The 16241-nt window shown below is 40.0% G+C and overlaps 2 protein-coding genes across 5 annotated transcripts; one reads left to right on the forward strand and one right to left on the reverse strand.

The window, feature by feature from the left end:
• The first annotated feature begins 1072 nt into the window (after window positions 1-1072).
• erlin1 (ER lipid raft associated 1) lies at window positions 1073-8251 on the forward strand. Of its 2 annotated transcripts, none has more exons than XM_079686577.1 (12): window positions 1073-1197; window positions 2250-2378; window positions 2931-3012; window positions 3703-3749; window positions 3842-3903; window positions 4007-4132; window positions 4266-4339; window positions 4604-4662; window positions 4833-4924; window positions 5039-5128; window positions 5231-5310; window positions 5978-8251. In XM_079686577.1, the coding sequence occupies exons 2-12, from the start codon at window positions 2266-2268 to the stop codon at window positions 6137-6139; spliced, it is 987 nt and encodes a 328-aa protein (XP_079542703.1). In that variant the 5' UTR covers window positions 1073-1197; window positions 2250-2265; the 3' UTR covers window positions 6140-8251. The 2 variants fall into 2 exon arrangements, with proteins under 2 accessions (XP_079542703.1, XP_079542702.1); XM_079686576.1 differs by having other exon boundaries at window positions 1115-1272.
• A 2830-nt stretch (window positions 8252-11081) lies between these two features.
• Window positions 11082-16220, reverse strand: spef1 (sperm flagellar 1). 3 transcript variants are annotated; one of them, XM_079690749.1, is made up of 7 exons: window positions 16031-16220; window positions 15748-15859; window positions 14775-14922; window positions 14581-14626; window positions 13153-13240; window positions 12961-13066; window positions 11082-12268 (listed from the first exon to the last, which is right to left on the reverse strand). In XM_079690749.1, exons 1-7 carry the CDS (start codon window positions 16137-16139, stop codon window positions 12155-12157), a joined length of 723 nt encoding a protein of 240 aa, XP_079546875.1. In that variant the 5' UTR covers window positions 16140-16220; the 3' UTR covers window positions 11082-12154. The 3 variants fall into 3 exon arrangements, with proteins under 3 accessions (XP_079546875.1, XP_079546874.1, XP_079546873.1); XM_079690748.1 differs by lacking the exon at window positions 11082-12268 and adding an exon at window positions 12287-12591 and having other exon boundaries at window positions 13153-13237; XM_079690747.1 differs by lacking the exon at window positions 11082-12268 and adding an exon at window positions 12294-12591.
• Between the last annotated feature and the right edge of the window lie 21 nt (window positions 16221-16241).

Below are 16241 nucleotides of genomic sequence, written 5' to 3' on the forward strand. Positions count from 1 at the left end.
TGTAATCTTTAAATGTGAATTATTAGCCTCACAGCAACAGCGGCAGTAGGAGAGACTGGGGTAAAAAGAGTGTGTAAATGGCGATACATCTGAAGACAGTGATTGGTTGGTTTTAGCCAATAGTGTCCCTGTTTTACATATTCTCGCTAAACATCAAGGGAAATCGACTCGCTGGTCACATTTGAAGATGACTTTCCGCCTCTACTATAACCTTAACATATTTTACGTCTTTCAGGCTTCATACGCATAACATGAAAACTATATACATGTCGAGGAGCGAGGAACAATATATTCGTTGACACCATGACAGTAAACGGTTGTAGGTTACTCCCTTATATATACACCACGCCCCCCATCCTTTATTTGGATGTGAGGGCGATCTGGCTGCGACATCTGTCACCCCATTGATCGCTAGGGTTTATTCGGCTGATCTGGCTGGCTAGGCGGGTGTCCCCTTCCTCCCTCACCGCTCCATGTGTGTCCCTCCCGAAGCGCTCGGTGGAAGAGGACGGTTCCCCCGGCGGATGATGACCATCCTTCGGTGTACCAGTAGCTGCGCTCCCCTGCTAGAACCTCCAAACAAGCTCAAGGCCCATTTGTAGGAGAAACGTAGGGAAGTTAAGCTCCAAGCGTCAGACACATCCAAATGAGGCGCTGCACGTGGCAGTCTGCCTTACTTTTTCAATTATGCAAAATATTTTTTTGATATGTTATTTTATATTTTATACAAGTTGACAAGTTGTCAAAAGTCTTGTATACCTTTTCCATATTTGTTGTAATGTCAATGTTGTTAAGAACGTTTATGCTATGTATAAAGTAAAGGGGTTGAGACATGGATGTATAATAAGAACGTTGAGACAGGGAATATTCTCCATTGTTTAGTAGTATTACATTACTATGTATGTTTAATGTAATCCCTCATATTTGTTTAAATTACATGTTAAAAAAAACTGAAAGCAGGATTTAATCTCTTGGTACAGTTTTTCAATTGTATTTAATGACAAAGGTTTTTTATTTGACGTTTATTTAATTTTTCTTTCACCAGTTTGAACAAGAGAGAATAATAACTATAATGTTTCCGACAGTCCGTGAACGCAACATAATGTAACAAGTAAAAGCGAGAGCTAAACCTGCGGGAGGCGGGCTGTGGGGGACGGTGCATGATAAGACCAGAAAAGGATACGCGTCGTTTCAGTGGTAATCTTATTTATCATAACAAGCCATTTACTCATACGCGTAGATGTTCGTAGTTTAATTCAAGCTTTGTACCAGGTAAGTTAACTCATACGCTTTACAGCATAGCAATGATAGCAATAAGCAATAAGCTAACATTACTGACGAAGTTGCTGACTTCCAAACCCAACCCGATACAGAGAGCTAGCTAGCTTAACGAGCTAACATTAGCAAGGTTAACGTTAGCGAGCGAATTGTGTGTCAGCCTTTGCTGTTACTAACTCTGAACCAAAATCCTCGGTTCAGTTTGTTGGTTTTATAAAAGGAAACATTGCTTCATATTTTGACAGAGAGATGACTCACTAGTTTCCTGCAATATGTTTATTCTACACGCCAGCTAATGGTGTACCTTAGCATTAACGTTAGTGGTTCAATATATTCTGCCAAACGTTGCTCGTGAATTGTTCTTTCTATTTGTTGAGTAACAAAGAATGTAACATACTAACTATGAAAGCAGTCACGTTGGGGTTAAACCTCGCTGTCACATACGCATGAAGCATAAACTTAAACTGCAGAAGCGTTTATATGTTAAATCAAGTACTTTAAATGACTGGGTTGCGTTCAAGTAACGCATTTGACCTGGGTGCACCTGTGTTAGCCTGGGTGCACATCTCCCTTTTTCAAACTCAGTCTGGTGTTGATAACTAACAGCCAAATACAGTATGCAAGCTATGTGACGCATGTATAATGTTTTATTACAAAACTTCCTGATCTGTTAGTTTAAAAAGGAAATTAAGAACAATAATGTATCTGAAGAGTGATGGCACAAATCATTTCAGAGCATTTACTTGATCTTGCTGGCTGACGAAGACTGATAGTTAAAAGTTTTTATTACAATGTCTTTATGCAATTGCACCACATGTTCATATACTTAATAGTCTTTCTTACCCAAGAGACTGGTTACTGTGGTGTGCACTGCTACTGACATTATTGGGTCTTTGGCTTATTGGTCCCCTGAGTATTCATTGTTGTATAAATATTCTGTATGTTTATGCTTTTTTCCCCTCTCCCTGTAGGTGAGTTCTAGCAAGGATGACGATGCCGCACGTAGGGGCAATATTTGGAGCAATAGCTGGAGTGATGGCCATCATGCTGCACTCCTCTATTCACAAGATAGAAGAAGGACACCTCGCTGTGTACTACAGGTATAGAACCATAGTATTGTATCCGTGCCTGAAAGTAATTACAAATATGTACTAAGAATACGAAAGATATTTGTTTGTAATATAATATGATGCATGTAAATATTGCTTGGATATGGAAATATAACCGTAGACACTGAGTTTGCATGCGCCTGTTTGTCCAAAGAGAAAAAAAGAGAGGCCATTGCCACACTCTCCAGAAAGGTTAAGTCCAAATGGGAACAAGTTCTTACAGTTTTCTGAGTTTGTACAAATTAATTAAATGTATTAACACACACTGATCCCACAAGCTGGTCCCTGCACGGAAATTAAACTGAATAGAACTTCACAACTATAAAATAAAACATATAGGAGGTAACTGTTGAGTGGTCATTGTATAGACCGAATACCAGAAACACCCTGTGACTTAAAGCAATGATATAACAAATGCACAACTACAACCTCTTAAATGACTGTTACACCTGATTAAACGTTTCAGTCCGTCTCTTTTTCCACCTTTGTTTAAATATAATCTGATGTTGAGATGGCCAAATCATTTGTTTGTATTTGTTTTAGGGGTGGAGCTTTACTGACTACTCCCAACGGTCCTGGATATCACATTATGATGCCTTTCATCACCACCTTCAGATCCGTGCAGGTAAACGTGCCCTGTTAGCTGAGTTAGCATAGCCTTGTGCAATGTAAGATTCAACTAGAAGGCGTTGGCTGATGCATGAAATCCAGAAAGAGAACTTCCATAAATAAATCAGCAGCAGTATGCAAACAGTTGCAATTCACCCATGACTGCAGTCACTCTATTTTTTATTCCACCTTTAACTCTAAATTACATTGAGTATAATATAAATCTGTTATCTGCTTTTGTTGGCATGAAAAAGGAAATTCCAGAAATATGAAAGGAAATCTTTTTTTCCCACTTCGTTATGAGCTGAATATCTATAATAAAATACTATAAAAACAATCTTTGGTCAAGGTCCACTGACTATCTCTCTACTGCATCTCCTGCTCAGAGCTCGATCAACATTGCATGACCCATTTGAATTGTCTTTGAATAAACATTATTTTGTTAAGCGCATCCTATTTCACAAGGTTAGTTGTGAACTCTCACGATTAACAAGTTAAAGTTAATGTGTCACTTGTGTGTATAATGTGCATATTGTCTTTGGTTAACTTAGAACAAACATGCACTTTATGTAGTATTCTTTTAGGCAAATATAACCTGGAAAATAAACATAAAAGGATCCACGTAGAAGGAGAATAATCTTAAGTATTATCAGAACATGTGTGATCCAATGCTTTGATTCTCATTGACTTATGTTGTGCGTTTCAGACTACTCTTCAAACTGACGAGATCAAGAACGTGCCTTGTGGAACAAGGTAAAGCCGAGCTTATTGATGAAGCTGTTATAAATGGATCACTCATTCGTGAAGATGATTATGTATCTAACACATTTTAATTTCCCTCACAGCGGTGGTGTGATGATCTACTTCGACAGAATAGAAGTTGTGAACATGCTCGTCCCCTCAGCAGGTACAACGCGTTCTTATTGCAAAAGTCCCTCATTTGGTTGAAACATTGCCTGTGCCAGCTGCTCCACATTAAACAACTGTTGCATTTGTTCATTTGGTTGCAGTGGTGGAAATTGTGAGGAACTACACAGCAGATTATGACAAAACTCTAATTTTCAACAAAATTCACCATGAACTCAACCAGTTCTGCAGCGTGCACACATTACAGGAAGTCTACATCGAGCTGTTTGGTGAGTCTGCTGCTTCAGTATTGTTTCATTGTGATGCAATACATAGGAGTGCAACCCGTGCTTTGTGTTCATTCCTAAAATGTGACACCAAGGATGTTGAGTATTCAAACAGCTGCTGTTTTTTGTTTTTCAGACATCATAGATGAGAACCTGAAGGTTGCTTTGCAGAAAGAACTTACTATTATGGGACCTGGACTTACAATTCAGGTATTGAAATGCATGCAACACACCTTGAGTGGCACACCTCATACATTGGGATTCTATTCTATTCTATTTTAGGGAGGGACCAAAGTCCACCTTTGTAAATGAAAGGGGTTCGCTTGATTAATAGCACAAGACTCAAATCAGGCACAATAAAAATGTTATCTCAATTTATGTGATCTTTTTATGCATTTGCAGATTGATTTGAAAGTGTGTCAACTCTTTTTTCTTTTTTTCTTTCCTATGCACCATCTCAACATCCTGATGAAGGCAGTTCGTGTTACCAAGCCAAAGATCCCTGAATCTATCAGGAGGAACTTTGAACTCATGTGAGTGTACATCTGTACTCACTAGCGCAGTCCTAGTGCATGTTTCAATTTCTCGCCTGTTCCCCACCCACTCAGTTCAAGTAAGACCACACGGAAAGAAACAAATTCACCAGTTCTTCTGTGTGTGTGTGTTTGCGCGTGTGTGTGTGTGTGTGTGTGTGTGTGCACAGGGAGGCAGAGAAGACCCGTCTGATGATAACAGCACAGACTCAGAGGGTGGTGGAAAAGGAGGCCGAGACCGAACGGAAGAGGGCCATTATTGGTAAATGTGATGTTTCTTCGCTGTAAATCAGCAAGGCTCTTCATTTGCATTTTAGAATTTGAGTTGCTCCTAAAGTTCCATCTGTTAACGCTCGCATGTCTCCCTGTCACACAGAGGCTCAGAAAGTGGCTCTGGTCGCAGAGATCCAGTTCCAGCAGAAAGTGATGGAGAAAGAGACGGAGAAGAAGATCTCTGAAATCGAGGGTCAGCCTCCCTGCTTTGACTTCTCTCCTGTCAGATGATGTGTGTGTTCCTGTGAGCAGCTCCGTCGTGTGTCTCTCTTCAACAACACTGTCTTTGTTTCAGATTCTGCCTTCTTGGCCAGGGAGAGGGCTCGAGCTGATGCAGAATATTACACTGCTGCCAAGTTTGCTGAATCAAACAGGGTAAAGCGACGCTGTTGGCATCATTTCATACAAATACATCTAATGGATTTTTATATAACAATATTTCTACTCTTCTCTCGTTGTCGTTGAGGCAAAGTTGCTCTGGAATGATTCCGTTTAAAGGAATCATTTGACATAAACCGCCCTCTGGTATTTGATTAGCTATTTTGGTTTCAGTTGTGCTCGGAGCCCAGCTCTCTGAAAAACATTTTTTTCCCTCAAGAACCATGGTAACAGGGGTAAGTAATTGAAACGAAAAGGGTCATTTAGCGGGGGAAGTATAATTTCCAAACTGTTTTCTTTTTTTGCAACATTACGAGAGGCTGCTCTGATTGATTGCAATCGATGAATCATTGTCCCCTGAGCTGAATGGACCCTGAAGAAACTGCTGTTAAGCTCAGTGTATTTAATATGTTGGAGTACTCCTGTGTGCTGTAGCGCCTCAGCTCTTCCCTCTGAATGCTATCAACCACCTCCACACTCCTGAATTCGCCCCTTTTTCTTTTTTAGAACCAAATGCTCCACAGGCGAGCCATCTGCAATGTTACATTCGCTTTAGCCATGCTGTAAATCATCATATCACATTTAGACTCGTACCAGAAGTGATCATGACCTAAGCCTAACCCTAGTCCTATTACATATCGTTGTTTCTTCTGCATCTCAACAGGTGAAGTTAACCCCGGAGTACCTGGAGCTGATGAAGTACCAATCCATAGCCACTAACAGTAAGATCTACTTCGGCCAGGACATCCCCAACATGTTTGTAGAGGGAGCCGACAGCCCCCCTAAGTCAGCGCGCGCCCCCCACAACGCTCAGATGGAGCACTGAACTCCAGATGACGGGAGGGAAAGCTTTGCAGCTGGTTTGGTGAATAATAAGGCACTAAATGGCAAAGAAAGAGTGAGATAGATTGATGACGAGCAGGAGTGAGAGCAAGACAAATGCGAGGAAAAGGGAACTTTTTTTTTTTAACCTTCTAATCTTTTTGGAGGACAAGTTTTAGGAAGGAGAATGATGCCATAGTGAAAAATTAACAGCACACTTAATGCTTCTGCCTGAGAGAGCGACAGCAAGTAGTCGCCCTGATTTACATGTGCTTGCAATCAGTGCAGTGTTTAACTTGGCTGTTAGATCTGCATCCTTTTCGTGTGTTGTATGCAAGAGGAGAGATTTGTGATGAATGATTTTGGAGGATTAACTTCTGGTTGAGTAGGACTGGAATCCAACAGGTGACACTAATTAATTAAAAGCTGTATGGTTTGTGTAAGTGTGGTATGGGGAGGCAATCTTCTCTTACACTAAATCACTCGTGGGCTCTTCTCTCTCAACATGAGTCAGTGTGAGGTCGGTTTAATCCCACTTCATATCTAACCGTTCCAGTAGGCTGAAATCCTACAGACATGAAAACTTAGATTATTTAAACCAATAGCGTTGTAGACAAAAAGTGGCCTGACTTTGTTATACTTTCCCCTGATTTCAAAAATAACTTTACGGATACTCAAGTCTTTTAAAGGGGGTATTGTGTGTTTATATAGTTAATAAACTGTGGTGTCAGATTAGTAGTAATGTAGTTTATTCTCTGGTAGCTTGGTGGTCGTTTGCTGTTATTAGATGTGGTTGAGTGCAGCCTCTTCAGAAAGACTTGAGATGCTTTACTAAAACCTGCTGTGGCATTAACTGTGAGCTAAAGGATAGTCCTCTTAAAGCTCATTCAAACCCATAGAAAATAAGGTAACTGATATTAGAGTGAACCAATAAAGCATTTGATTTATATTGCCACAGGGTGGAGTCCGGATTTGTATTCCTCGTTGAGACGTCGGCACATCTTTCTTTCCTACGTCTGGTTTTGATTATTAGGGCCATCCATGCATGTGGAAATGTGTAGTGGCTTGATTCAGATGATTATTAGCGCCTGCAATTGTCAGCCAACTCTTGTTATGCAGCTTATTCAGATGTGGTGAAATGTAAATTCTCAGGAAATTGACTTTTATTTTGTTGAAACAGTTGCTCAATGTTGCTGAAAATTAAAACAATTAAAAATTGGACTCTGGTGACAGAGTTGGATAATCAAAGCTTTGGTTATCTACATTAAAGGTGTCATTTTGAGTCCACCATCATTTTATTGTACCGTCTATTCGCAGTCGGTGCAAATAAGGTCTTGGAAAAAAAACAGAAGAGAATAAGACAATGGCTAACTTCCAATATCAATGTTTATATTTTCCTGCAATCCAAGAATTGATAGAATGCAAAGTGTATTCATTCTTTGCTAAATAAGATAATACAAAGCTCCTGATTACAGTATTAACTTAGGTAGAAATGAATTACACTTCTCATCAGTTTTGTATGATATGAGTTCCAGTACTACACAATAACAAGCTTTGGTTAATGTTGATGAAGCTGTGGCTTAAATAAGATGCAAGTTGGTGCTAGTTTTAATGATCTGTTTAAGCTTTTGGATTTTGTTCAGCTCTACTACATAATTCTTCCACTATCAGAATGCAAGCCTTAAATATTGATGGGTTAGTCTAGACTTACGATTAAGTGATTCTTATATACTAAAAAGCTCCTTTTAACTTGACTGTGAGACCTCTTAAGAGCTTGGATGTACATAAAGACCTGCGGCCTCATCATAGACTCTGTGGAGGCAGAACTAGCAGTGGGCGCTTCAGGTGTTCACAACATGTCGTGATGTTTACTTGACCTACGAATGGCACGAAAGGCTTCTTTCTGCGTTTGCTTTGGTGGTGGGTTCAAATAGAAATGCAAAAGAGGGGAATTAATCACTCATGAAAATGATTTTTTTTCCCCGTCTATTTTGTACGGTCTGTGAAAATTCAACATTATCTCCTTGTTTTAAAAGATTTATATGCAAAAATGTTTTCAAGTTTTGACAATGTTCTTATGTAAAATAAAACCTATTTTGGTACCTCTCTTCTCCAACTGTGCTGCTTTGTGTGTGGATAGGATGTAGTACAGATGTACACCAGCAGGGGGAGCGCTAACTCCATGGATACTGAATGCGCTGGTCTTATATCTGAGACACGTGGATGGAAAGACAAAAGAAGATCAGTTTAATAAAGTTAAAGGGAAGAATAAACACCAACTTATGGACTGATTAAGATAGTCATGTGATAAGATGTTAAGGGTAGTGTTGTGTAAAAACCAGGTGGTAAAGTACTCAGATCTTTTATTTAAGTTAAAACGGCAGTATAAAGATACTCAAGTGAAATAGTTCTGCATTAAACATGGCATTGTGGCGTTCATCGGCTCTACAGCATTCAGGTAAAAGTACAAACGTATTAGAATCAAAGTATACTCGGTATGAAAACGTACTTGTTCATAAGGCCCACAAGTATTCTAATAATATATTATTGTATTCTAACTACTGATGCAGCCGGTACAGGATATATAACATGACAACATAATAGTTTACTTTAAAATCATGCTTGGGTACTGTACTTGCATAAAATGTGCTTAACATTCAAATCTAAACAAGGATTTGAAGAAAAGGACAGTGAAACCCAATGTTCCCATAGCTTTAAGGACACTTAAACTGATAATGAAAGGTTTGCTTTTGGTTTTGAATGTAGGCCAAACAAGTTTTCTAGATTTGTGGTGTAGAAGTTCTTTCCACTTGTTTATAAAGGGTGAAAAATGATCACAAGTTCAAAATCTTATGTGACACCATGAAACACTATCATTATACTCTACTGCATTTTTAGTCCAAAAACATTTGAAACACAATGTACATGTGTTGGCTCTGGACTTATTTAGAGATACGAGTGCTATTGGCGACAGAAGGAACATTTCCTGAATAACCATACACAATTTATCACACTCTCTGTTGTTCTAACCCACATCATGAGTTGCTAACATTAACAGAAATGTGTTTGTCAAGTCTGTAAAATGTTTATTCCAAGAGGCTGAGTCCAAGCCTGAAGTCCTGTCCTCAGCACGGCCAGTCAGCTGCTCACAAAGGCTTTCCAGGAAGCACTCAGCGTTGTGTGTGAGTGCGTGTGACCACTGCCTGAATGACCATGAGGGATGGCTTCCTCTTATGACCTCCAGGCCTTAAACAGCCAAAACATCAGTACTCGCTTTCAGAAGGAGGGTGTTTAGTCTAAACCACATCTGGTTTTTTCCTGATGTCAAAATGAGTGAGAAATACGATCTTAAAACATGTTTGTGAGTAAATAAACCTCACTCATCCGCATCTTGTTGACCTAACTGAGGCTTTTCTGTGGATGTCTGGGTTCATTTTAAAGGGTGGTCTGATTTGATGTCAGGGGGTGCACTGCACACACACATCAAGTTTGAAGCCCCCGCCTCACAGGAAGTGGTGTCAAGGTCACGTTTGCTGCTTCCTTTGGATGAGCCAGCGCTTCTCTTTTCCTTCCTTTTGTCCCTGATCCTCAGATCCAGCTTGAACCTCCTCCCCTCGACTCCTCCCTGGATCTGTCCACCCCCACCCCGGAGACAGAAGGGTGCGGTGGTCTCTCACGTGTAGGCCTATAAATGTGATTCATCAGCTGGAGTCAGCACCAACATCAGTAGCTACTCTGTTTCGCAGTGTATCTCGCATTCCTATCCTGTGTGTGTGCAATACACTCACTCATTAAAAGAGCATTGGCGTTGTTATTTCTCAGCATGTTTCTCAGTACATTTCTGCGACCTTCAAGATGTAATTGGTAGCTATTATATTCTAGTCGGCTGTAAAAATGTAGGCCCTAAATGTAATGTTGTGTCTCATAAGTGTCATGTCTAAAGGTTTGGATGAACCGATTTGTGTTTTTCTTCTCGTTTGTTCTCCTGTTGCGAAATATCACTTCGTCTTCCGAGGGCTCATTCTCAATCTTACACACAAAGGTCAATGGACTCCTCCTTGAGGGTAATACTCAGCCTGTGAAACATTTGTATTTTGTCTTGAGTAGTTCTAAAAAGGGCTTTGTTCTGAGAAAAATACCCTGATTATGTCGTCAGGGTTACTTTGAGTTAAGACCTGGTCACACCGTGTAAAACTGGTCAATTGTGTGGTACATTTCGCTGGGGGGAAGTGAAGTCAACTGGTGAAATGGAGGACGGTAGCTGATTAGCAGTGTGTCATCCACCTTTATTTAACACAATCTATTGGAGTACAAACTGCTCGAAACAGAGATCTGCCGATGGTTTTAAAGACCGTCTGCAACAGTCGATAGAACATGTCTTTTGGAGAGCTGGAGTAAATGGCCCAAGAGAGACAAAACAGGAAGAAGCTTGGGAGCTGATTGGAATGAATAGCTGGAGCATGTCTTGGCTGACTAGCGTGCTAGTAGTTAGCTTGCCAACTTGTTCATCACCTAACCACAAAGTTTAGAGTCATGAAGGATGTTTTAAATGCTAATGTAATTTAAAAAAAACGTCTGTACATTCAACATGAGTGTATTTCTCTGAATACACAGTAACTCTCTCAGACACTTTAACTTGGAGCATACCCAGTACTACAATTCCCTTTATACTCAGCCCCACAAGTTCCTCTGATTGACACAAGTTACCTGCATTAAGGCTAATCAGGGGATGTTTGTTTTACCTTTGCTGCTGCATTCATTTCTGATCCAAAGCTATAAAAAAAGTGTTTTGCAGTGAGTGTGCAGATGCTTTCAGTACGTTAGATAGCATAGCTCCCACAATGTAGCTAAGATACAGAGTGAGTTGTGTTCTTTATTTATTACTGTATTTGTTTCACGTAAGTATAAATATTAAAAAAGTGATTTTTGTCTCAGTGTTATTTTATTTGTATCGTTAATCAGCAGCACAGTTACAGTAATATTGCTATAAGCGTGATAATGGTTGGTGATAGATGATCAACCTGATGGAACACAGAGACATTAGCAGGCAGATGGAGGAGATACAGCTCAGCAGGTAACCTGTCACTTGTTATTCCACACCAACTGAGGGGGCAACATCAAAGACAAGACAGCGATAGACACACACTTGACACGGACAACATCGAGCAACTCGCCCAACCCCAATTTACTGGCATTGCCTTCAAGAAAGGGAAGTAAACTTTCAGATTGCAGCCTGTGATCTGTGTCAGTTTATTACTATATATGGTTATCCGTCAGCTTCATTGTGTGTTTATTCTGAAACTAATGCTTGAATCAGGTGAAATGAAGTTATTAATAACTGCATTCTATATTTGTCCATCTTCACACTTAAGCAGGAACAAGCGTTGCAAAGAAAATGAGTGATGTAATATGTGACAGTCACAGTGTATATTAACACTGCCTATAATTTTGTCTGGTTCATTTTAATACTTCAAATCTGTAGTCTGCTCCTCTCTACTCGTGTTCAAAAAGAGGATTTGGAGAACGTTTAAATGATGTATTGAGCACTTGGAGGTCAGTAGGCAGTGTGAACGCACAGAAGTTCAAAGAAAACTGAACATCACTTTCAACACAAAAAGCGACTGTCTGTATTAAACAATCATAATTATCATGAACCTTTCACCGGAGAAACGTATTAGATAACACATAAGGACATAATATGCAATATCTGCAAAAATAATTATTTTACAGAGAAAGTGATGTTGCACTGCCCTTGCTAAATCTTAATCTTAAAAATAAGCCAAATTAGATAAATCTCTTGAAGCATCATTTCACAATACAACTTGGAAAACAAGACCGTTTTAAGACAAAGCACATCTGTCTCACAGTCACAAGTGTGATACATTTTAGTAATAACCTCAGAGTAGTATGTATGTATATGAACCACGATTAAAGTTTTTAACAAAGTAAGAGTTTATTGGAGGTGATGTTAGAGAGTCACAGAGCTATACTACACATCCTCTGTGTACATGTGTGTTTATCATTGAGTACTGCCTTTAGCTTTGTACGTCTCCCGATGCCGCATCAGATCTTCAATACGTATGTCCTTCAAGTGCACCAGATGCTCTAACCTGTTGACTTTCATCTGCAGGATCTACACACACACACACACACACACACACACACACACACACACACACACACACACACACACACACACACACACACACACACACACACACACACACACACACACACACACACACACACACACACACACAGTTGCAAAAAGGATGTGGTTAAACTACGTAAGCTTTATTTCTGAAGCTGTGAATTATCTAAATGATGAAAATTCCCTGAAGTTGTAAGGAAATGTAACAGCTTTGTGTCATTTTTCTTTCTCAACATGCTGATGTGGCCACTGGCAGAAATGAAAAAAAAGTTATATCCGCTCAGCAGAAGCTGACTCAGTGAACACTGCTGACACAGTTTATGACACATATGTTTAACACACACACACACACACACACACACACACACACACACACACACACACACACACACACACACACACACACACACACACACACACACACACACACACACACACACACACACACACACACACACACACACACACACGTGACTGACTGTCAGAACATCTGTAAACAAAATCGTCTTCTGTTTTGATGCACCCTAGGGGTATAGCTGTGTCACACATTAATTATTGTTGCAGGTGTGTGTGTGTGTGTGTGTGTGTGTGTGTGTGTGTGTGTGTGTGTGTGTGTGTGTGTGTGTGTGTGTGTGTGTGTGTGTGTGTGTGTGTGTGTGTGTGTGTGTGTGTACCTCCACAGTCTCCTGCAAAGCCATGACATCTTTCTCTTTTTCCTGCAGGATTAGCCGTACAGAAGGGTCCATGTCTGGGTACAACTGTGCTGTGTTCTGTGGCTTACTGTAAAATACAAACCAAAACAATTATTATTATAAACCCTGCTTTTGATTAATTTAATACACATTAAAAGTAACTTTTAGTCATACCCGCCATGTTTTATTCTGCTCTTTTCCTCTTTTGTCATGGTATCTCGTGCCGGCTCAGCCACACGTTCTGCTTCAGTCTGAGGACCTTCTGATGACAACAAAGTGAGTATTAATATAACATCCTACTATAATATGAACACAAAATGATGACTAACAACTGAGACCTAAAAGCATTCACCCATTCAATCTTATTGACACAAGCAGGGTGAAGGGAGGAGGAAAGAGAATGGCAAGATAAGAAGATGGAGAAAGAGAAAAATGAGGAGGCCTTTAAGTCCTCCAGTGCTGAGCTCAGGCCAGCAATAAAAGCCATCTGGTGATTCTGGGAGCTGATATGAGGTCCCGAGCTGTGTGACTGATAGCGGATGGGGTGTAGATGGAAGAGGAAAGAGCAGGGAGGAGGTGCTGGTCTGAGGTCAGCTGTACAGGGTTGTTTCAGGGACGGATGAGGTGTGGGAAACGGAGGAAAGACACGTCACCGATTCACTCCCTAAAGGTCGTGCCATTCTCTAATCAGTCCTGTGTGATGCCGTTAAATGTAGGCCGGTTTGTGTCTGTGTGCGGCCGTTGTTATCCGGGGGAGAGATTAGAATGAACTGAGTAATCGCTGATAATATCAGGGCAGGCGGGCAAAGAGAGGGCAGGAAGTAAAGAAAATATTGGAAATAACGTGATTTCAGATCAGATTTGGCTTCACAGCAGCTACTAAACAATCCTCTTAAGACAAAATAAAACGTCAGTGTGTCTCAAGTATTACGTTTTTGTATTTGTCAGCATACAGCACCTTTGAAATGTGTCTAAAGTTATCCCAACTTCCCATATTGGGATGAAAAAGGCTCACTTTATACTGTGGAGCTTCAGTCATGCTTGCAGACTGTGCACTGTGTCAGCTAATACAGCCCACTAGAGACACTAACAGAGGGAAATATCATCAATCTTAGGTCAAAACTCAGTCATCACATTTATGTTAAATCAGCAATCTTTGTTTCTGTAATCCAGTTGATTTGCCTATTTCACTGACTTATAGGAACACTTCTCCCCCACAATGACCCAATGATCGCTTCTTCTTCTGTGTTACCTCGGAATGTTGAAGAAATGTCTCCGCAGTGAACAAAAGATTAAAAAAACAACAACTTGTACAGTATAATCTGCTCCTATTGACTTACACTCATTATTTATTCCATTTCTTTGAGTCTTTGTTCACCATGCATGGAGAAAAACAGAGTTTCCTTGACGCATTCAAGGTAACAGTAACTTTACATAATCATTTTGGGGGTGTTGTATTTCTACAATTACAGTAACTTATTGTTCTATTTTCTGCAGATATATTCAAAAGAAAAGTTTGATAAATGTGTGGAAGAAAGTTTGCGTAAAGGAATAAAAGCTGTCAGGATTTGTTTAAATGGTAAAACAAATGTACAACTCCACCTGTATTAAGTTTCTCCTGGTTTCTGGTGTCATAGTATTCCACATTCTGGTTTAAAAGAAAGACATGTTCAAAATGTGGTTATTTTCCAGCTCCAATGGAAAAGAGAGGACCACAGTAATCCTTTATTCTGTAATAAGCATTCAAACAGGACGGCTTATAGTATGTATGTCTCTTAGCACACATGCATACACACCAGTATATTCTCTGTAGTCTGCTCTAGTTTCTTGTCTATCTTCTCCCTGAGGGCGCTCAGTACCGGCTCTATTACTCCTGGAGTGCTCAGTACAATCTTCCTCACTGTCTCCTCAGGCACGTGGAAGTTCAGCTTGGAAAATACCTTCCTGTCCACAGAAACAAATACAACAACACATGTTTCTAATACAAATAATAAAGTAACTAATCACAATCTCCAAAACCAGTCACATTAAGAACAGCAGTTTGAAAGTGATGATGCATTATTAAAACACTATGGGGGACAATTTGTTTACAGTGAAAACTCATAAATCTGTATCTGGCGCTGTGCCATATCGGCAGCCTGGGAGAGGATGAGTGGGAGTGGGTTGGATTGGTTCTCACGACCAGAGGCAGCGAGACCCTTGGTAGTGCTTAGCAAAAGTTCTGTCTCAGTGTTAAGCTTCAATAATTTAAAAGAAAAAGTCACTTGCTGTGTTAAGAGATTTCGTTATCAACTTTTTTAGTGTAGTAACTTTGTGCAAGAATGTTCTAGGGAGATGTGGACATATTGACAAAGCAACATTGTGAAAATGTAAACCTATCCAGCTCAGGGGAAGTGACCATAATACAATAAGTTCCTATGCTTTTAGAAGTATGTCTGAAAACACTGATTGTCATTTAAAGTAAAAATAGACACCGAATAATTTATGTCTGCCTCTGTATCAACATTTTTGATGACTTTCTTTTGTTTATGAAATATGTAATTCATTAAAAGATGCTTGAGACAGTCAACCCATAGGACAACTTTGGGATTTGGCTCAATCTTAATAAAACAACTCCATGATGTAACACAATCCTTAACCACTTACTGCATTTAGGAGATAAACTGAAGACTTGTTAAAAGTGATTTGAGAAGTTAAAATACCATGTCACGTCAACAAACACTTTGAATAAAGAAACAAACAGATAAATAAAGGTATCTGGTGTCTTGCCTGTTGAGAAGGATCCAGTTACCGAGCTTCTGCTGAGTGGAGTTTGCAGAGATGTAGTTGTGCGGGTCAACTAGCTTTGGGAAGAAATATTTGACAACCTCTGCAGCCATCACTACAGAGGGTTCACCAGAGAGTCAGTACATACATAAATATATATGAGCTGATAAGCTGCGTTAATGTAAACAAGTAGCTGGAGACTTTGAAACACAATTTATACTCGGTCGTAGCCTATTTCTCCTGCCTGCTTATGAGATAGCCAGGCCGGAGCTCAGTGAATAACTACCTCCGTCACTGAAGTCTCTTGTGATGTGTCTCTTGGGCCGGGACAGAGATATTTTGTCTATCCATGCGTACAAATCTTGCAGTTCCTCTTCGTTAAGTTTTCGGTCCATTTTTCCGAAAACGACATCTGTTTCTGGACACTTTGTAAACTGAGCTAGCTTGCTAGCTTTTCCCGACAACTGGTTGTTTAAAACGTTGCTAGGCTACCGATA

The sequence above is a fragment of the Notothenia rossii genome (assembly GCF_949606895.1).
Source record: "Notothenia rossii genome assembly, chromosome: 6".
In the NCBI taxonomy this organism is placed as follows: Eukaryota; Metazoa; Chordata; class Actinopteri; order Perciformes; family Nototheniidae; genus Notothenia; species Notothenia rossii.